The sequence below is a fragment of the Panthera tigris genome, chromosome A2 (assembly GCF_018350195.1).
Source record: "Panthera tigris isolate Pti1 chromosome A2, P.tigris_Pti1_mat1.1, whole genome shotgun sequence".
Classification (NCBI taxonomy): domain Eukaryota; kingdom Metazoa; phylum Chordata; class Mammalia; order Carnivora; family Felidae; genus Panthera; species Panthera tigris.
In genome coordinates, this window is record NC_056661.1 from 154,511,144 (window position 1) to 154,530,581 (window position 19,438).

At 39.3% G+C, this 19,438-nt stretch overlaps 1 protein-coding gene across 5 annotated transcripts in view; it reads left to right on the forward strand.

Moving 5' to 3' along the window:
• The window catches only part of AGK (acylglycerol kinase), an 80,432-nt gene that overhangs the window by 46,494 nt on the left and 14,500 nt on the right, over positions 1-19,438 (forward strand). For all 5 annotated transcript variants that reach the window (XR_006213361.1, XM_042973845.1, XM_042973874.1 and 2 more), the window contains exons 9-11: positions 4,961-5,030; positions 12,380-12,459; positions 18,932-18,989. Coding sequence is in view for 4 of the 5 variants with exons in the window: in XM_042973845.1 (XP_042829779.1) it covers positions 4,961-5,030; positions 12,380-12,459; positions 18,932-18,989 (208 nt within the window). In the remaining variant the exon portion in view is untranslated. The remainder of the gene's footprint in view (positions 1-4,960; positions 5,031-12,379; positions 12,460-18,931; positions 18,990-19,438) is intronic.

Here is a 19,438-nt window from a genome sequence, read left to right on the forward strand (position 1 = left end):
CCAGAATGTACTCTAAGTGAGTTAATGTGTATATTTTGGGGAAAGTGTCTTAAACTGTATGTAACTTTGCTAGAAGCACCGATTCAGGTGGATGTGATTCCTGACTTAGCTGTTTACATTTTAAGTCTGATCACACTGATGAGGAGGCCTCTAAGTCATGGGCTTGCCCTTTGGGAACCATAGGTACTCCTTTGGTACATCCACAGTAATCTCAGAAGGTGAGAGAGTGCACCCTTGGAGTTAGACCTAGTTGAACCTTGTTTTGCCACCAGCTTGCTCTGTCATCTTGAGAATATGACTAAGTCTCCCTCTTGAGTCAGTTTCTTTACCTGCATTTATCAGATGCCCAACAAGAGTACCTCAGAAGATTAACAAGTTAAAATAAGGACTTGTTAGGTAAACAAGCAATTATGCTTGGTAAACGATGGGATAAGACTTTATGCATATTTATTGATGATTTAGGATGGAAAATAGTAAATAAGAAATAGGATGACTGTACAATTAATGAGTTTAGATTCTATAATTAAAACAACATAAATCAAAAAAGACAACCCTCTATTCTCTTGCTGTTTCACCTAAGGAAAAACATTTATTGTTATTAGAAAAAAATTTTTTTAATGTTTATATATTTTGAGAGAGAGAAACAGAGTGAAAGCTGGGGAGAGGCAGGGAAAGAGGGAGACACAGAATCTGAAGCTGGCTCCAGGCTCTGAGCTGTCATCACAGAGCCCGACACGGGGCCTGAACTCTCAAACTGTGAAATCATGACCTGAGCCGAAGTAGGCCACTTAACTGACTGAGCCAGGCACCCCAGGAAAAGCATTTATTTTTAAAGGAAAGAACATTTTACTATGGAAAGGTTTTTTTTCCTACCAGTGGGGTACAGAGCAGAACGGATTAGGAGGAGCCATATTAGGAGAGAAACGACACTTTTTTGAACAGAGATTATAGTAATTTCTAAATGTCTCCTTTTTTATAGTTGTACTTAAAGGCTAGACACACTAAATCTTTTACTTTATTAGTAATTACTGTGTTTTCTAAAATATAACAATAAAGGTAATAGAATACTAACATTGCTGAGCCTTTACAAAAAAACATGAAACACTTAGGGATAAATCCAACAAAATATGTGTAAGATGTATATGCTGAAAACTACAAAACCTTGAAGAGAGAAATCAAGAAAACATAAATAAATGGAGAGACCTGTGTTCATGGACTTCAAGACTAATATTTTGATGTTTGTTTTCCAAATTGATCTCTTTTTCAAGATTTTTTATAGAAATGGACTTGTAGATCCTAAAATTTATATGGAAAAATAAAGGAACTAGAATACCCAGAATAACTTTGAAAAAGAATAACTAAGTTTGAGGACTTACCCTATCTGATTCTAAGACTAACTCTGTAACAGACAGTCCAAGACTAACTCTTTCAACAGTTGGTGCTGAAACAGTGAGCTAACCACATGCAAGAAAATGAATCATAACACATACTTCATAGTACATATAAAAATTAACATGAAATCGATCATAGGCTTATATGTAAAGCCTAAAACTGTAACATTTCTAGAGGAAAATCTTTGTGATCTTGGTTAGGCAATGATTTCTTAGGACACAAAAAGCAGAAACCTTTAAAAAAAGATAAATTGGGCTTCAGTAAAATTTAAAACATCTGTCCCTTGAAAATAATTGTTAAGAAAATGAAAAATCGAGCCACAGATTGGGAAAAAAATTTTGCAAGATACATACCTGGTAAAGGACCAGTATCCAGAGTATACAAATAACTCTCACAATTCACTAATAAGAAAACAAACTCCCTTGTAGAAAGAAGGGCAAACCATTTGAACAGACACTTCACCAAAGACATAGATGGCATTTGTCATTAGAGAAGTGCAAGTTAAATCCACTTTGAGACGCATCTATTAGAATGGCTTAAACAAGCCAAACAGAAACCTGACATCATCAAGTGCTGACATATACATGAGGCAACTATAACTCTCATATTTCTGATGGAAATGCCAAGTGGTATAGCTACTATGGAAAACAGTCTGGCAGTTGCTTATAAAATTAAACCTGTGAGCCATAATTATAGGTGCTTACCCAAAAGAAATGAAGACATGTGTCAATACGAAAACCTGTAGAGGAATGTTTATGGTAGCTTCATTGGTAACTGCCAAAAACTGGGAACGGTGCCAGCGTCCATCAATTGGTGAATGGATAAACTGTGTACTTCCATACAACGGAATGCAACTCTGCAATAAAAGGAAATAGTCTTTAAATTCATCCAACAGCATGAGCCTCATACTCGTGCTAGGAGTTTTAAAAAGCTAGTGAAAAGGCTTCACACTTCTTATTTCAATTTGTAGGACATTCTGGAAAACAGAAAGCAGCCAGTAGTTGCCAGAAGCAGATGGTGGGGTGAGTGGGTTGGCCACAAAGGGCCATGAAGGAACTTTCTGAGATGCTGTAAATGTTCTGTATCTTGGTCATGGTGATGATTACATGACTGAAGGCATTTGTCAAAATTTGTAGAACAGTATAACTAAAAGCATGAAATTTGCTGTGTATAAATTATATCTCAATAAATCTAACTTCAAAAAAGAAGTTAAAATATTAAACTAATTCTTTTAAGCTTAGATAATTCTACTTGTGTGAATAAGTGCTTGGGTGGAAGTGTTAGTCGCTTCTCAGTTTGGTTGACATTGACCTGGACCTTCCTTGGCTCCTCTTTCTCATTGTTCTTTGTGATTATCTATTGACCCTTGTACCCCACCCTTGCAGTTCATTCATTTGGGACAATTTGAGTATCAGGCTAATAACTGTAATGTATTGAAACATATCAAATATATTTAAAGCTATGCATTCATAATGATACAAGGAAATAAAAATGAAAAAGTTACTGGTCCTTTTTAGAGGATACTAAGGATATCAACTTACTTTGAAAATTGGTGAAGTTAACAAAAAAAGCGTTTATCGATTTTTCTCACATGACCTCAATTTTATGGTACCAAATTTTGGATGAGGGAAAGTTTCTCTTTGTGGACCAGATAATAAATAAGAAGGAATAACAGAATTAAAAGGTCACCATTTTGCAACTCTCTGTTAACTAGTAAATCTAGCCATTGATTGTCAATGGTTGCTACTATCACACAAAAAAGAGGCAAACAGATTTCATGTACTTACTGATACAGGTACACACCACTACCTCTGGAGTATTTTTGCCAAAAACTCCATGCTCAATCAGATTTTTAGGAAATGCAGGGAATTGGGACACGTGTTAATATCATGGGAATGCAATCAGTAAAATCCAGATCCTCAGCAACACAGTAAGACAACCCATTTCTTTAATGAGTAGGGAAAAGGAGAGAGACTCCGTAGATTTGAAAAGACTTGACATATAAGCCAATTGCAATGTATAGATCTTATCTATTAGGTCCAGATTTGAACAAAGAAGCTGAAAAGAATATGAGTTAATTGGGGAAATTTTGACATTGACTAAATGTTGTTGGTATAAAGGAATTATTTAAGTGTTTTAGAAATAATGGCAATTTATGTTTTTTTTAAAGAACCTTTTTATCTTTTAGAGATATGTAAAGAAATATCTATGGATAAAGTGTTAAGATATCTGGGATTTGCTCTGATACAGATGGGGAGAAGTGGGTGGGAGGTGTATAAGGAAATAAGATCGGCTGTGCATTGATAATTGTTGAGGCTGGATGAGGAATACACAGGAATCATGATACTATTCTCTGTACTTTTTTTATATGCTTGGAATTTTATAGAATAAAATCATCCATCTAATATTGATTGCCTAGTATGCACCATGCACTAGGCTAGGTGTTAGGTTTTATATTGGTCAATAAGGGATGTAAATTATCACCAACCTTGTGGAACTTTTAGTCTCCAGGTGGAGGCAGATGATAAAGATGTAAATAAAAAATATGTATTATAAATTGTGATCTGCTGTGAAGGAAAATGAACACAGTTCAGTGATAGAGAATTATAGGGAAGGGCCTAGAGGCTGCTTAGGGGAAGTGGTGACATATCAGCCAAGATCTGAAGGGTGAGACTAGTGAGCCATGCAGAGGGACAGCGGGTAAGTGACAGGAGGGGTGGACAGGCCGGCCTAGGAAAGTATTCAATGTGGGTTTGCTTGTTCTTTCTGCTGCAAGAGAAAATATCTTATTGTCTGGCCACTTGTTGATTTAATATTTCTTTTGCTGACTATCTTTTGTATCCTAATGTGTGTCTGACCTGGGATCTAATTAGAGTATGAACCTAGAACTACTTTCAAGCCTGGCATAGTTTCACATGCCCTGAACGGTTGCTGATAGTACAAGCTTTTTTTTTTTACCTGTACACTTTTCAACTGACAGTCAGAATGTAGATAGGGACAGTCTCGTGTCCTTGAACAAAAGAATCAGCAATTAAAATTACATCCTTGTAATCCTGGAAAGTCAGAGGAATAGGTCTTGGGTTCTGGATTATATTTTGCTTAGATAACTCAAACCTGTCCTTTAGTTACCCTTTGGGTTAATAGAGTAAAAAGAAATAATGTTTTTTCAAGTGCTTGAGTTTCTTAGAATGAGTGAAAGATGCTGTTAATATTAACTATCATATTTTCCAGTGATAGGAGTCAGACACATAGTAGAGAGTCAAATGTGAAATAAACAAATGACTGGCACTTTGTATAAACTTCTCTTGGCCAAAGCCTTCTCTTTTGAGTCTGTATCAGAGCCTTTCACTATGTTTGTATCAGTAATTCTTTTATATTCACTTGTTCTGCTATCTTGGAGTATTTTGAAGGAATTTCTTTTCCCTGAACCTGTTAGTACTCTGGACAGGAGAGAGTGAGTGAGTGAGTGAGTGAGTGTGTGTGTGTGTGTGTGTGTGTGTGTGTGTGTGTGATGGGGGAAGTGCTGCTTGTTTTCCGCACGTGATCGTTTCCTCCCTTTGTCTTTTAGACATATTACAGATGCTACACTTGCCATTGTGAAAGGAGAGACCATTCCACTCGATGTCTTGCAGATCAAGGTAAAGTCTGTTTTTCCCAGAGTTTGAAAAATTAACAAAGTAGTGCACACATACATTTTAAAGAAATGAGCTGTAGCAGTTCAAATGAGGTTACAATGAAAACAATATTGTTTCCGTCCCAGGCATAACTCCCACAGAAAAATAACTACCTGTTTATTCTAGTTGTTATCACTAGTTAACATGCTCATGATACTCCTTTTTAAAATTGTGGTAAAAAACCCACAAAAGAAAAGTTACCATCATAACCTTTTTTACGTGTACACTTGATCATTAGTGTTCAGTGTATAACATTGCCTTTGACTTACCGGTATCAGACTTTCTCTCTTGACCTCTCCGTACCCTGTAAGAATTCCTCTATATCTCCTCTCAGTATAGTTGTTTCTCTTTGTACTTCCTCCACTGATTACCTTTGGACCATATAATTTCTCTATCTCATGTGGTGGTTTGGAATATTAGAAGAGCTAATTATACAAAGCATTGAGGACAGTGACTGGTTTCATCTGAACCTGTTTGCATGGTGGCCATCCCTTAGGCTTTGCTAAAGGTGAAATCTTTCTCATGTCACATCCGTCCTTTGGAATTCAGGTTACTTCGATGTCTTGCAGCCTCTGCTCTCTCTCTGATGAGCTCAAGAAAAAATGATAGTTTGTAAATTATCTGGCTTTTTTTTTTAGGGTGGAAACAATGTTCCACCCTAATGTTCGGTGGGAGCAGGACTTCCCATTTTTCTGTTGGGTTGTCTAACATTTTATTGATTTGTAGATGAACTTGTAAATTGTTTAAAAAAAAAAAAACTTCTGCTGGCTTTGCACACTCAAAGGGCTTAGAAGCAGTGACACTAAACAACAAAGAATGTACCTGGCCTTCAGATTTTGGTCTCTAAATAGTGTTCCATAATAAACATGACCAGGGCTCTGTGAAAAGATGGCTTCCAGAGGCAAGGCAAGAACAAAGCAAAGAGTTACTCAGAAACTGATGGAGACAACAGGAAAATACATAGGAGGCTAGTCTGATGGTATCCTCCTGGCCAGTTTTGGGATAGTTTGAACATCAAAAAGAATAATAATGCTGATGGATTATAATGCAATAAGTAAAAATGAAGAATCTATAAGCCTACAGTTTAATATTAGAGAATTTCCAGCTTGTAAACGTAGAAGACATGATAGTTATTATTTTGCAATCACTAATGAAATAATTGATTCAAGTAGAGATCATTAGTGGATGCTCAAACCGCTGGATAAAAGGGTTGTTGGGGAACATACATCAACACAGTCTTAAAGCATCACAGCCTACTTAATGATTACAGAGGGAAAAGTGTACCTTTACAGTAGAGAGATCTAGCATATACCACCTAGTGATCAAACTTAGCATCATCAGTTATGGGACAGATGGGCATTATCTGCCTTCTGTTGTGATCTATCAAGAAGGATAAATCATCACGTATATAGTTTCTTGCTCAAAATGTTAAATTATCTGAATCTAACTGAAAATAATAATGAGAAAAAAGTCCGTCAAATTGTGGGACCTTCTAAAAACAACAGTTGGTCTGGCCTCTTCAAAAATTTCAGTGTCATGAAATCCAAAAGAAGATGGTCTATTCAGGATTACAGAAGCCAAAGTAATAGAATTAAATCTGGCACAAAATCCTGGATTAGAAGAATGAAAAACAAGACCATAAAAGGTACTACTGGAACAATCAGACCTATTTAATAGGGACTGTATATTAGATATTCTATGTCAATTTAGATTTCTTGAGGGTGACAGCATTATGTTTATGTCTGTCCTTGTTCTTAGGAGATGTGCTGAAATTTGAGGGGTGAGGGTCATGAAGTCTTCAGCGTATTTGAAAATGATTTAACAAAACTACAAAACACGTAGACAGATAAAGCTAATAGGGGACAATGTTTTGCCTGGTGAATGTAGGTGAAAGATGTAAATGGTGTTCATTGTACATTAAAGGATTTCTTGGTTTGACATTTTTCCGAAAGAAAAATTTTGGAGGGAAGAAGACCCAGTAGCCGTTCCTGATTCCTGTTTGGAATCCTCTTTTTTTTTTTTTTTTTTTAATTTTTTTTTTTAACGTTTATTTATTTTTGACACAGAGAGAGACAGAGCATGAACGGGGGAGGGTCAGAGAGAGGGAGACACAGAATTGAAACAGGCTCCAGGCTCTGAGCTGTCAGCACAGAGCCCGATGCGGGGCTCGAACTCACAGACCGCGAGATCATGACCTGAGCCGAAGTCGGCCGCTTAACCGACTGAGCCACCCAGGCGCCCCTAGAATCCTCTCTTTAAGAAGAATTTAATTCCCAGGCACCTGGGTGGTTCGGTCAGCTAAGCATCTGACTTAGGCACAGGTCATGATCTCACAATTAGTGGGTTCGAGCCCCACGTTGGGCTCTGTGCTGTCCGTGTAGAGCCCACTTCAGATCTTCTGTCGCCCTCTCTCTCTCTCTGCCCCTCTCCAACACTTGCACTGTCTGAAAAATAAACATTTAAAAAGAAAAGAATTTAATTCCTGGAACAAAGGATATTCTCTCTGGGCAGTAGTTAAGTAACCATTCCTTCTTCATAGATCTTCTCTCCTCTTTCCCCACAACAAAAGGACAGATTCCCGAGAAGGCTAAGCCATAAAGCCAAACAATTGTATGAACAGTGAGCCCTGTGTCCTTTACTGAGATTTGGTCTTAAAATGCACTGGCTACATTCCGATTGTCCTTCAGAGGCTCTGAACATTTTATATTCATTCAAGTTTCCTGATATCTCTGAAAGAATGTTCCATACTATGTCACAATTCCAAACTTGAGTCCTAAAATATTGGTGTTAATTATATAGCATTGGCCATATGCATATTTATGACTGGTGAACCCATGTACTTGCAGCCTGTTTTCCTTTCCTTTTCCTTTGTTCTTCTGCACTGATGTCTGGACTCCCCACCATGATGTCATTGATCGTGATAAAAGTGACTTAAGTTGTATTTTATTCTTTAGCAATAATAAATCTAAATCATTCTCAACAAAATGCAAGAGCTGGGTGAAAGTCTAGCTTAGGAACGCACCACAGATTGGCATCTATGAAGATATTATCTTAAAATGTTGTTATTACCGAAGGAGGTGAGTCAGGCTGTATCTTATAATAACTAGGTAATTCACTGCTGCTTATAAATGTGTGAGGAGTAATACATTCCAGAGTAATCAGGATTTAATTGGAAATTGTTGACTGTGCTTGTATTTAAACGTCTTCTCTCTGATTTTTTTCTTTTCTCCCAAATGTACTGATTTTGTGAATTGATGAAACCAGCATCAAATTTGCCACAGGCTCCATGTATTGATGACACAGCCCAGGAAGCAGAAAACTTTGAAAATTAATTCCTAGAAAACATAGTACAGCAGCCTCCTCTGTGGCTTCTGAGGCACTCAGCTAGAGCTGAATTTGTCTTCTCTTTCTTCCTTATTCCTAGAAATTGCTTTCAGAATATGGGGGCAGCATGATAGGTAAAGCCTGATACTGGATTCCTCTTCTTTAAAAAAACCAAACCCAAACCCAATTAAACCTGTATAACTGAAGAGTTCCCAAAAATAGTCCTTGGAAGCTATAATAATGCTTTATATTTAGCTTTTTATAGTGTCTACGGAATGCTTACATCTCATTTGGACCTCCAGCTTAAGAAGACAAGATGTGTATTATTATCTTCGTTTGACAGAGTGAAAACAAAAAGTCAGCTGGTCATCTGTCTAGTCACGTTGAAGACAGAAGTAGAGTCTAGATTTTCTGTTTTATAGTCCATTGCTTTTCAACTTGACTGCTTTGTCTAGGTGGTATCACTCTTGGCACGATCCTGTGATTTCCAAATGGCATTTTCCCATATAGACATCTACAAAGCCTGGTACTTAACTTCAAAGGCTTTAAAGACTTACAGAAGTCTTTCTAGTTCTTTCTTTTTTCTACTTCAGTTGGCTCATAGAATCTGCCAACCCAGAACCCAAAGAGGAGGATAGGGTTGCTGGTTGAAGTTAGAATCTGCCCCTTTCCCCTATCATTCCTGGTTCCTTTTTTTTTTTTTTTTAACCCTGACTGATCATTCTCTCAAGATGACGCTTAGGGCTGCTTCAGAACTTCAGAGTTCCTATTTTCTTTCTCATCTAGAGTTCCTAAAATTCCTAGATTAGGTACCTATCTAGTTGACCAGAATTGTTTTCTTTTCACTGTTCCTTAAGCTTTTATTCCAGCCAGCTTTCTGAGTTATTTTTCTTTAGCAAACCAGTAGGCCCTTTTCCCTTTGCAGAGGGTCTATGACTTGGGACAACATATGTCCTTTGCTGTTAAGACCTGGTTGTGTGCCTGTTTTTATCTGTTTTTGTTTACTGACCCTTCCATCTGATCCTCAATTACCCAGACCTCCATCGGGTTAACATTCCAGTGGTAGTTTGTCTGTTGGCTTCTCCTCTGTCCACCTACCCTTATTTTTCTTGTGTACCCCAACAAGGACTAGTCCCTTCATTACCGACCCTCTGTCCTCTCCTGAATCCTGAGGGCCCTGTGACCATCTGGCTGTTAGCTGGGCTTCTCTAGATCTTTCCACACTCATTTCCTAGTGTCCAGAGTCATTCCTACCCCTTGCTAGGACATAGCACCCCAAATCAGTAGCACCTTGAAGTTACAAGGCTTTTTAGTTAATCTTCCCAGAATATTCCTAAAATCCTCCTCAATGAAGACAGAGAAAACATTTTTAGAGCACCAGTTGGGAAGTCTTCAATACTAAAACCAGGACATCGTGTTAGACTATGTGCTTTTGATCAGCCTTTCCCCAGGAGTATTAGTTACACAAAGTGCCTCCCAGGAAGGGTTGCACAGTTAACAATTCAGGAAAACTATTCGTATTTCTGCTTCTGGAAGTTTATAATATACATTAACATGTTAAAGACCCCAAGAAGAATTGTAGTGAACATAACTTGTTTCAAACCAACGAATTTTGGTATTTCTCAACTCCTTTCATCATGGAATCTTGTACAGTTATCATTATTATTAGTTGTGACGCTTACAAACCCCTTATGGAACAGTTGAGGGAAATAGTCCACTGCAGACTCACACAGTGTTGCTTCTCTTCCTCAGGTTAGACCTTTCTTCTCCCTTTTCTTTCTCTCCGTGCTTCTCTCTAACCTCCCTCAATCTAGACACCTTATTCTTTAAAATTTGTTTTGTTTTAAAATTTATGTTGTGTTTCCCTGACCATGTGTGTCCTTTGATCCCCTCACACACCACATCCAGTCGCACCTGCTGTGCTTTCATAGCACTCGATGCATTTCTTGGTGGTGGGAACCTCCCGCATTGGATTGTTGTTGTCTGTGTCTGTCTACCCTCGTTGTACCTTGAGCTCTTTGAGGGCAGGTTTTTTTTTTTTTTTTAATATAATTTATTGTCAGGTTGGCTAACATACAGTGTATACAGTGCGCTCTTGGTTTTGGGTTATGTTCCCATGATTCATTGCTTACAGTCAACACCTAGTGCTCATCCCAGCAAGTGCCCTCCTCAATGGAGAGCAGGTATTTTTATTACTACTCCCTAATATATCATATTGTCAATGATAATTCCATGGGGCAAAAAAAAAAAGATGAATTTTCCATCATCAGGATGGCTCAAAGTCCTTCTGTTTTCCACAATACCCACTTGGCACCTAGGGGACTAACATACCCCTCCTGTGCCAGGGGCCAAGGTGCCGCACCATGACCTCTGTGCTCCATCATCTCTGTCTAGTTCCCTTTTCCTTGCTTAACTGGTGCAGAGGGCGGAAAAGCAAATCTGCTGGAACAGACACACAAGCAAAGAATGGGAGGCCAGTATCTTTATTTACAAGCTGCCCCTATGAGTGTGTGATTTTCCTGGAAATCCCTCACTGGGTTTCGGTATCGTGGGATTGAGGGGGAAGCATGCCCTCCCCGAGGAGAACACTTGATATACTTGACCTAGACCAGCAATTTATGGTGTCCAGGATTCTCCTCCAGCTCCTAATCTTTGCTTGTACTGATGGCCTGGTGGAAATCGAGCTGGCTCTGCCCCCATTTAGCAAGTTCTGTGGAGTTATGTCTAGCGTGTGGCTGCTCTGTTTAGAATGTGGGCACACTCTTGGGCTTTAGCTCTAATTCTGAGCTGTGGGAAAAGTCCCTTTTAGGATCTGGATCTTGTATATATTATATAGATATAGATAGATCCTGATCTATCTATATCTATATCTATATATTTATATATTTTTATATTCTAAGGAAGGTCCATTATAAAGTATAAACTCTTAAAGACAATGACTCTATTGTGTATGTTTTCTCTATAATGCTTAACTGGCAGATTAATTAGTAACTCACTGATGGTAATTGCAGTATTTTGCCATAAAGCATTGGGCTAAATCTGAATCACTTTCTTTTTTCTTAATTTGTTTTTGAGAGACGGAGACAGAGCATGAGTGGGGGAGGGACAGAGACAGGGGGAGACACAGAATCCAAAGCAGGCCCCAGGCTCTGAGCTGTCCGCACAGAGCCCAACGTGGGGCTCGAACCCACGCGAACTGTGAGATCATGACCTGAGCTGAAGGTGGGACACTTAACCGACTGAGCCACCCAGGTGCCCCAGTCCGAATCACTTTTTATTCTGACTTGTTGTGACAGATATCTGGCTGTATTGTTAGATGCTCAGGTGAAACTTTCTAGAGTACCAGGATTCTGATCTTACTTGAGAACACATGGACCTCTAAAGAGAATGCAGGCTGAAATGATCTTTGCCTTGGGCCAGTCTGAGAGAGAAGTACTACTGGCTGACCCGACTTCTGATTGGTCAAAAAGCCAGCATAGTTAGGTACTTCTTTTACAGTCTGAAGTATGATAATATGTTCCCTTGCCAGCAGATTCATGAGGCCTAATATATAAAAATTAATTTCATTTTACAGGATGGTTTATTCAGGTCCTTTTACTGAGTACTCAGTTAATTTCTGAGATTTTGAACACCCTTTTTATTTTTATTTATTTATTTATTTATTTTTAACGTTTATTTATTTTTGAGACAGAGACAGAGCATGAACGGGGGAGGGGCAGAGAGAGAGGGAGGCTCAGAATCTGAAACAGGCTCCAGGCTCTGAGCAGTCAGCACAGAGCCCGACGCGGGGCTCGAACTCACAGACCACGAGATCGTGACCTGAGCTGAAGTCGGACGCTTAACCGACTGAGCCACCCAGTCGCCCCTTGAACACCCTTTTTAGAATTTGGTTTGAGGAAAACTAGGCTGTGAGCATTTGCTGACTTAACTATAGAGAGTTCCAGGTTAACTGTAATCATTAATTTAAAATGAATGTATTTAACTTCCAGGGTGAAAAGGAAAAGCCCGTGTTTGCAGTGACCGGCCTTCGATGGGGATCCTTCAGAGACGCTGGCGTCAAAGTTAGCAAGTAAAGGATTACTATACTGCCATGGGATGATTTTTTAAAAATCTTGTTTTGCTCCTATCCTTGACATTTTTATCTACAGTGATCTTCTAGGAAGAAATCTGGTGGGCCTGCCGGTTGAATTATGTGTGACTAATACAGGTAGAGGTTTGTATCTTCCACACAGAGCAGTTAGGGAAGGTTCGGTTCCCCGCCCCCAGCTTGGTATTGGAGTGGAGGAGATGCATCTCTGTCCCTGGAGGTCATATTTGAGGGCAGGTTAGGCTCATGCTACACAGAAGTTGCCTATCATCCTGCAGCCTGCTCAGCTGGGCACCAAGTGAAAGACAGTGCTGGAGCCCCAGCCTTATGGAGCTTTTACCGCCCTGGTCTCAAGACTGCCTGAGAGGGGTTTTGGGTTTTTTTTTCCCCCTTTTAAAAAAAATTTTAATTGTTGTTAGTTAAAATGCAGTGCAGTATTGGTTTCAGCAGTAGAATTCAGTGATTCATCACTTACATGCAACACCCAGTGCTCATCCCAACAAGTGCCCTCCTTGGTATCCATCACCCATCTAGCCCATCCCCCACCCACCTCCCTCCATCAACCCTCCGTTCTCTGTATTTAAGAGGCTCTTAAGGTTTGCCTTCCTCTATTCTCTTTCGGCACCCCCTTCCCATATGTTCATCTGTTCTGTTTCTTAAATTCCATATATGAGTGAAATCATGCGGTATGTGTCTTTCTCAGATTGACTTATTTTGCTTAGCTTAATACACTCTAGCTCCATCCATGTCATTGCAAATGGCCAGATTTCATTCTTTTTGATTGCTAGGTAACATTCAATTGTGTATATATATCACATCTTTTTTTTTTTTTTTTTTTTTTATTACTTTATTTTTTGAAGGCAGAGAGAGACAGAGTGCCAGTAGGGGAGGGGCAGAGAGAGAGGGAGACACAGAATCTGAAGCAGGCTCCAGGCTCCGAGCTGTCAGCACAGAGCCCGATGCGGGGCCCAAACTCACAAACTGGGAGATCATGACCTGAGCTGAAGTCGGACGCTCAACTGACTGAGCCACCCAGTGTCCCCTATACCACATCTTCTTTATCCATTCATCAGTCAATGGACATTTGGACTCTTTCCGTAGTTTGGCTATTGTTGATAATGCCGCTATAAACATTGGGGTGCCTGTGCCCCTTTGAATCAGCATTTTTGTATCCTTTGGGTAAATAATAGTGCAATTGCTGCATCGTAGGAATAGTTCTATTTTTAGTTCTATTTTTAGTTCTATTTTTAGTTCTATTTTTAGTTTCTTGAGGAACCTCCATACTGTTTTCCAGTGTGGCTGCACCAGTTTGCATTCCCACAACAGTGCAAGAGGGATCCCCTTTCTCCACATCCTCACCAACACCTGTTGTTTCTTGGGTTGTTAATTTGAGCCATTCTGACAGGTGTGAGGTGGTATCTCATTGTGGTTTTGATTTGTATTTCCCTGATGATGAGTGATGTTGAGCATCTTTTCATGTGTCTTTTAGCCATCTGGATGTCGTCTTTGAAAAGTGTCTATTCATGTCTTCTGCCCATATTTGTTTTTTTGGGTGTTAAGTTTGATAAGTTCTGTATAGATTTTGGATACTAACCCTTTATCTGATATGTCATTTGCAATTATCTTAGCCCGTTCCATCAGTTTCCTTTTAGTTTTCTTGATTCTGTCCTTCACTGTGCAGAAGCTTTTTATCTTGATGAAGTCCCAATAGACCTGTTTGCTTTTCTTTCCCTTGCCTTCAGCCTTGTGTCTAGTAAGAAGAACCTTACACCTAAAGGACTAGAAAAGGAGCAGCAAATAAAGCCTAAAGCCAACAGAAGAAGGGAAATTATAAAGATTAGAGCAGAAATAAATAATATAGAAACAACAACAATAACAAAAAACAGTAGAAGAGATCAATGAAACTAAGAGTTGGTTCTTTGAAAGAGTAAACAAAATTGATTAGTTTATCAAAAAGAAAAGAGAGAGGATTCAAATAGATAAAATCACAAATGAAAGAGGAGAGATCACAACCAACACCACAGAAATACAATTATGAGAGAATGCAATGAAACATTACGTGCCAACAAATTGGGCAATCTGGAAGAAATGGGCAAATTCCTAGAAGCTCACAACCTCCCCAAACTGAAACAGGAAGAAATAGACAATTTGAACAGACCCATAACCAGCAAATAAATTGAATCAGTAATCAAAAATCTTCCAACAAACAAGAGTCCTGGGCCAGATGGCTTCCCAGGGAAATTCTACCAGACTTCTTTAAAGAAGAGTTAATACCTATTCCTCTCAAACCGTTCCAAAAAATAGAAATGGAAGGAACACTTCCAAACTCACTCTATGAAGCCAGAAGCCAGCATTACCTTGGTTCCAAAATCAGACAAAGACCCCTAAAAAGGAGAATTGTAGGCCAATATCCCTAACATGGATACAGATATTCTCAATAATATATTAGCACATTGAATTCAATAGCACATTAAAAGAATTATCCACCATGACCAAGTGGAATTTATTCCTGGGCTGCAGGGCTGGTTCAATATTGGCAAATCAATCAACATGATACACCACATTAATAAAAGAAAGGATAAGAACCATACGATCCTGTTGATAGATGCAGAAAAAGCATTTGAGAAAATACAGCATCCATTCCTAATGAAAAGCCTCAACAAAGTAGGGATAGACGGAACATACCTCAACATCATAAAGGCCATATACGAAAGACCCACAGCTAATGTCATCCTCAATGGGGAAGAACTAAGAGCCTTTTCCCTACAGTCAGGAACAGGACAAGGATGTCCACTTTCACCATGACTATTTAACATAGTACTGGAAGTCTTAGCCTCAGCAATCAGACAACAAAAAGAGATGAAAGGCATCCAAATCAGCAAGGAAGAAGTCAGACTTTCACTATCTGCAGATGACATGATAGTCTATGTAGAAAACCTGAAAGACTAGCAAAAAATTGCTAGAACTAGTACATGAGTTCACCAAAGTCTCAGGATACAAAATCGATGTGCGGAAATCTGTTGCATTTCTATACACCAATAACAAAGCAGGAGAAAAATCAAGGAATTGATCCCATTTGCAATGGCAGCAAAAACAGTAAGATACCTAGGAATAAACCTAACTAAAGAGGTAAAAGTTCTGTACTCTGAAAACTATAGAACACTGATGAAAGACATTGAAGAGGACACAAAGAAATGGGAAAGCTTTCCGTGCTCATGGATTGGAAGAACAAACATGGTTAAAATATCTATACTATGCAAAGCAATCTACACATGTAATGCAGCCCCTGTCAAAATACCACCAGCATTTTTGTGTAGAGCCAGAACAAATGTAAGGTTTGTATGGAACCACAAAAGGATAGCCAAAGCAATCCTGAAAAAAACAAAACTGGAGGCATCGTAATTCTGGATTTGAAGCTATATCACAAAGCTGTAGTCATCAAGACAATATGGTACTGGCACAAAAATGGGTACATAGATCAATGGAACAGAATAGAAGACCCAGAAATGGACCTACATCTGTATGGCCAACTAATCTTCGACAAAGCAAGAAAGAGTATCTGAGGCAAAATAGTCTCTTCAACAAATGGTGTTGGGAAAACCGGACCACTTTCTGAACACCATGCACAAAAATAAATGCAAAATGGACGGAAGACCTAAATGTGAGACAGGAAACCATCAAAATCCTAGAAGAGAACCCAGGCAGAAACCTCTCTGACCTCGGCCAGAGCAACTTCTTGAGATGTGTTCTTTTTGAAAGCCTAGCTACACGACAGTGATACTTGGAAATTGAGAGAGTCAGGCAGATGCTGACTATGTATTTCTTGTATATTCTTGTAAATCTTTCCACTGTATAACTCAAGCCTAGCAGATTGAGAGACCGCAGGCTGCCTATCTGAGAGGGAAGAAAGGTGGACGCCTGGTGGTGTTTGGAGCTGGAAGAAACAGACCCGTGGAGTCAGGGATGAGAAGCTGTCGCTGGCTTCCACAGAAATGGACTTATTTTTGCAAAGTTCATTGTGCTAAATGAAACTATTGGCTTGGAGAGAGGGTGTGCCGTGTTCTGTTAGAAGTGGAGGGTGGTGCAGGCAAAGGCTTCCTGAGGTGGGACTAAGGAGACACTGTATGAGGTTTGGTCCATATCTGGTGGGTCGTGCCTTTTTTTTTTTTTTTTTTTTTTTTTTTTTTTTAAACTTTCCTTAACATCGGGCTTACAGGTTTAGTGCAGTTTAAATGAGTTATGATCGATCTGACACATAGCTTTCATCAAGAAAACTCTTTCCTCATAGGCTTTCCCACCACACTTTCTTTACGGAAATTTCTCATACTTGTCTCACTTTTGTATCCTGCCGATGAAGTTCCTGAGAGTGGAATGTCAGAGATGGGTTGTATTACACTACGCCCTGCAGTTGTTTAGCGTTTCACGTTGTTTTTATTTGCAAGATTGCCATGATTACCTTGACTGCACCAATCACCCTAGGTTTTATCTGTGATCTCGAATACCAGCAACTCCATCGAGAGGAATTGCTTAGTTTTCCCTGAGTCTGATGAGAACAAATGGCTTCCTGAAATGTGTTCATTGACAACTGAACACTAGCATAGGTCATAGGGATATCTCACACACTTGCCTATATTTTGGTTGGTTTTGGAACAGTGACTTTATAATTTTGGGTGGTGGTTTCTAACACCTTGAGTAGGACTCGAGTTGCTCCGTGTGCTGTGGGAGAAGCAGTAGGCTTGCAAACCATGGTTTCCTAGCTGGCCATCAGGCTACAAGTGCCATCTCAAGTTCTGCTATTGGTAGAGATGAGTGGAGCTATGGATAGTGAGAAATAAACCGCCTTTCTCTCTGGCTGGCTGGGAAGAGAAGTCAATTATTACGTAAGCTTAAAAAAAATCAGATGGTCAAGGCCCTCATTAGTAGCATCACAGTATTAACCTGGATAATAATTAGGATGGCTCCACATGGCTCATTGGAGCCTATCAAACCTCCTTATTCTGGCATTCAAGGCCCAACTTAATCTGTCATCAACTCTAATTCCATAGTTACATATCTTTACTTTTAAGTTTTTGCTGTGGGTGTTATTCTCAGTGGTTCCTGTGCCTTTGCTTCTCTTCTCGCCTAGAATGATTCCTTTCCCTCTTCCATGTATCTAAATCCAAACGATCCTTCTAAATCCCACACCTTTACTTTGCTCCGGAGCCATTCGTTATATAGGCGTGGCTGCTTTGATGATTTTCGGCCCTCGGTGATTTCTTATCCCTTCTTGACTCTCCTTACCAATAAACGGCGATGGGTTTATACCAATATATATATACATGGTCATTTATCATTTTCTGCTACTTTTTTGGGTTTTCTCAAATTATAAGCCTTCAAAGGCAGGAATTTTATACGCTGTATTTCTTCTGTTTACTTCATATACATAGTAAGTGCTAAATAAATGCATATTGATCAGAATCAAATAGGGAGCACTTCAGATGTGCTGGTAGGGGCTGGAGAGGAAGAGGAATCTATTTTATGCCACTTTTCTAATTTCCAGTAGTCATCTTTCTCTTTACACCAGGCTTTTATGTATTTAGCAATATGAAGACCCTCTTCATTCCTAGATTTAACACTTGCCATTTTAAAGCTGTATAACACGAGTAATGTGAAGTTATGCTGACTTACAGATTTTAATTCTGAGTGTGTGTGTGTGTGTGTGTGTGTGTGTGTGTGTGAGAGAGAGAGAGAGAGAGAACATGGTATACAGGATACAGTCACTTAGCTTGTGAGTCACACACCAGATCACCTGGCATCTGCCTCTCATTGTGGCTTCATTGTCCTCCACTCATTGCACTTTTGAATGGAGACTCCACTACGTTCTTTGGTTGAAAGTGTACATTACAGTGATACCTGGGAATTGAGAGAGTCAGGGAGTTGCTGATTATGTATTTCTTACAAATTGCAAGGATCTATATCCAGTGTATAACTAATTACACGCTGTTCGACGCGGCATTGAAATGCAGATTAAAAATTTAACTGCCTGACTTTTTTCTGCTAAAGCACAATCCCTAAGCCTCCAGAGCTCAGAGTAGAGTGTAATTCTTAGTATACCGCTCACACTAGGGGGCTTATGACTAGTGCTCCCAGTAGAGGCAGAAACCGAATATAGTGTCCTTCATGAATGGTCTCAATCATGTTGATAGTTCCCTTAATTTTCTTTAAAAAAATTTTAAAAAATCTTTATTTATTTGTGAGAGAGAGACAGAGTGTGAGTAGGGGAGGAGCAGAGAGAGAGGGAGACACAGAACCCGAAGCAGGCTCCAGGCTCTGAGATGTCAGCACAGAGCCCGACTTGGGGCCCGAACTGTGAGATCATGACCTGAGCCGAAGTTGGATGCTCAACCAACTGAGCCACCCAGGTACCCCAGTTCTCTTAATTTTCTAATTAGATTTTTATCTTGATCTTTCTCAGGTACTGGTACCTTGGTCCCCTAAAAACCAAAGCGGCTCACTTCTTCAGTACTCTTAAGGTAAATGCAATTTACAGTGTAGAAATTTGCCCTGTGTTATTGTGTTGTTAGTCTGTGATGTGTGTATTTGGATTTTGAAAAATCCCTTGCTACAGATACATATGACATGCTCCAATGCTGTAAAATGGGGGATATTTACATAGGTACGAATGCAGAAAGCATTCCTGTTCACTAAGCAGTCACCCCTCCTCTACCAGCTCATTCCTTCCATTACCAAACCCATACTTAATTTGTTGTTGATATTCCATTTCTTTTTGCCTATTTATTCACTCATTCTTGCCAGACAAACCTGAAACAGAATGACCTATATCTCATCAGTGATTTGTAAGGGTATCTGTATTAGTATCTGGAAATGAATTGGAGATTTGTATCTGAATGTATGATTGTACAGACTTGTGTATAATAAAGTCTGCTTCAGACAGTGCCAGCGAAATATGGGTAGTAGTTAC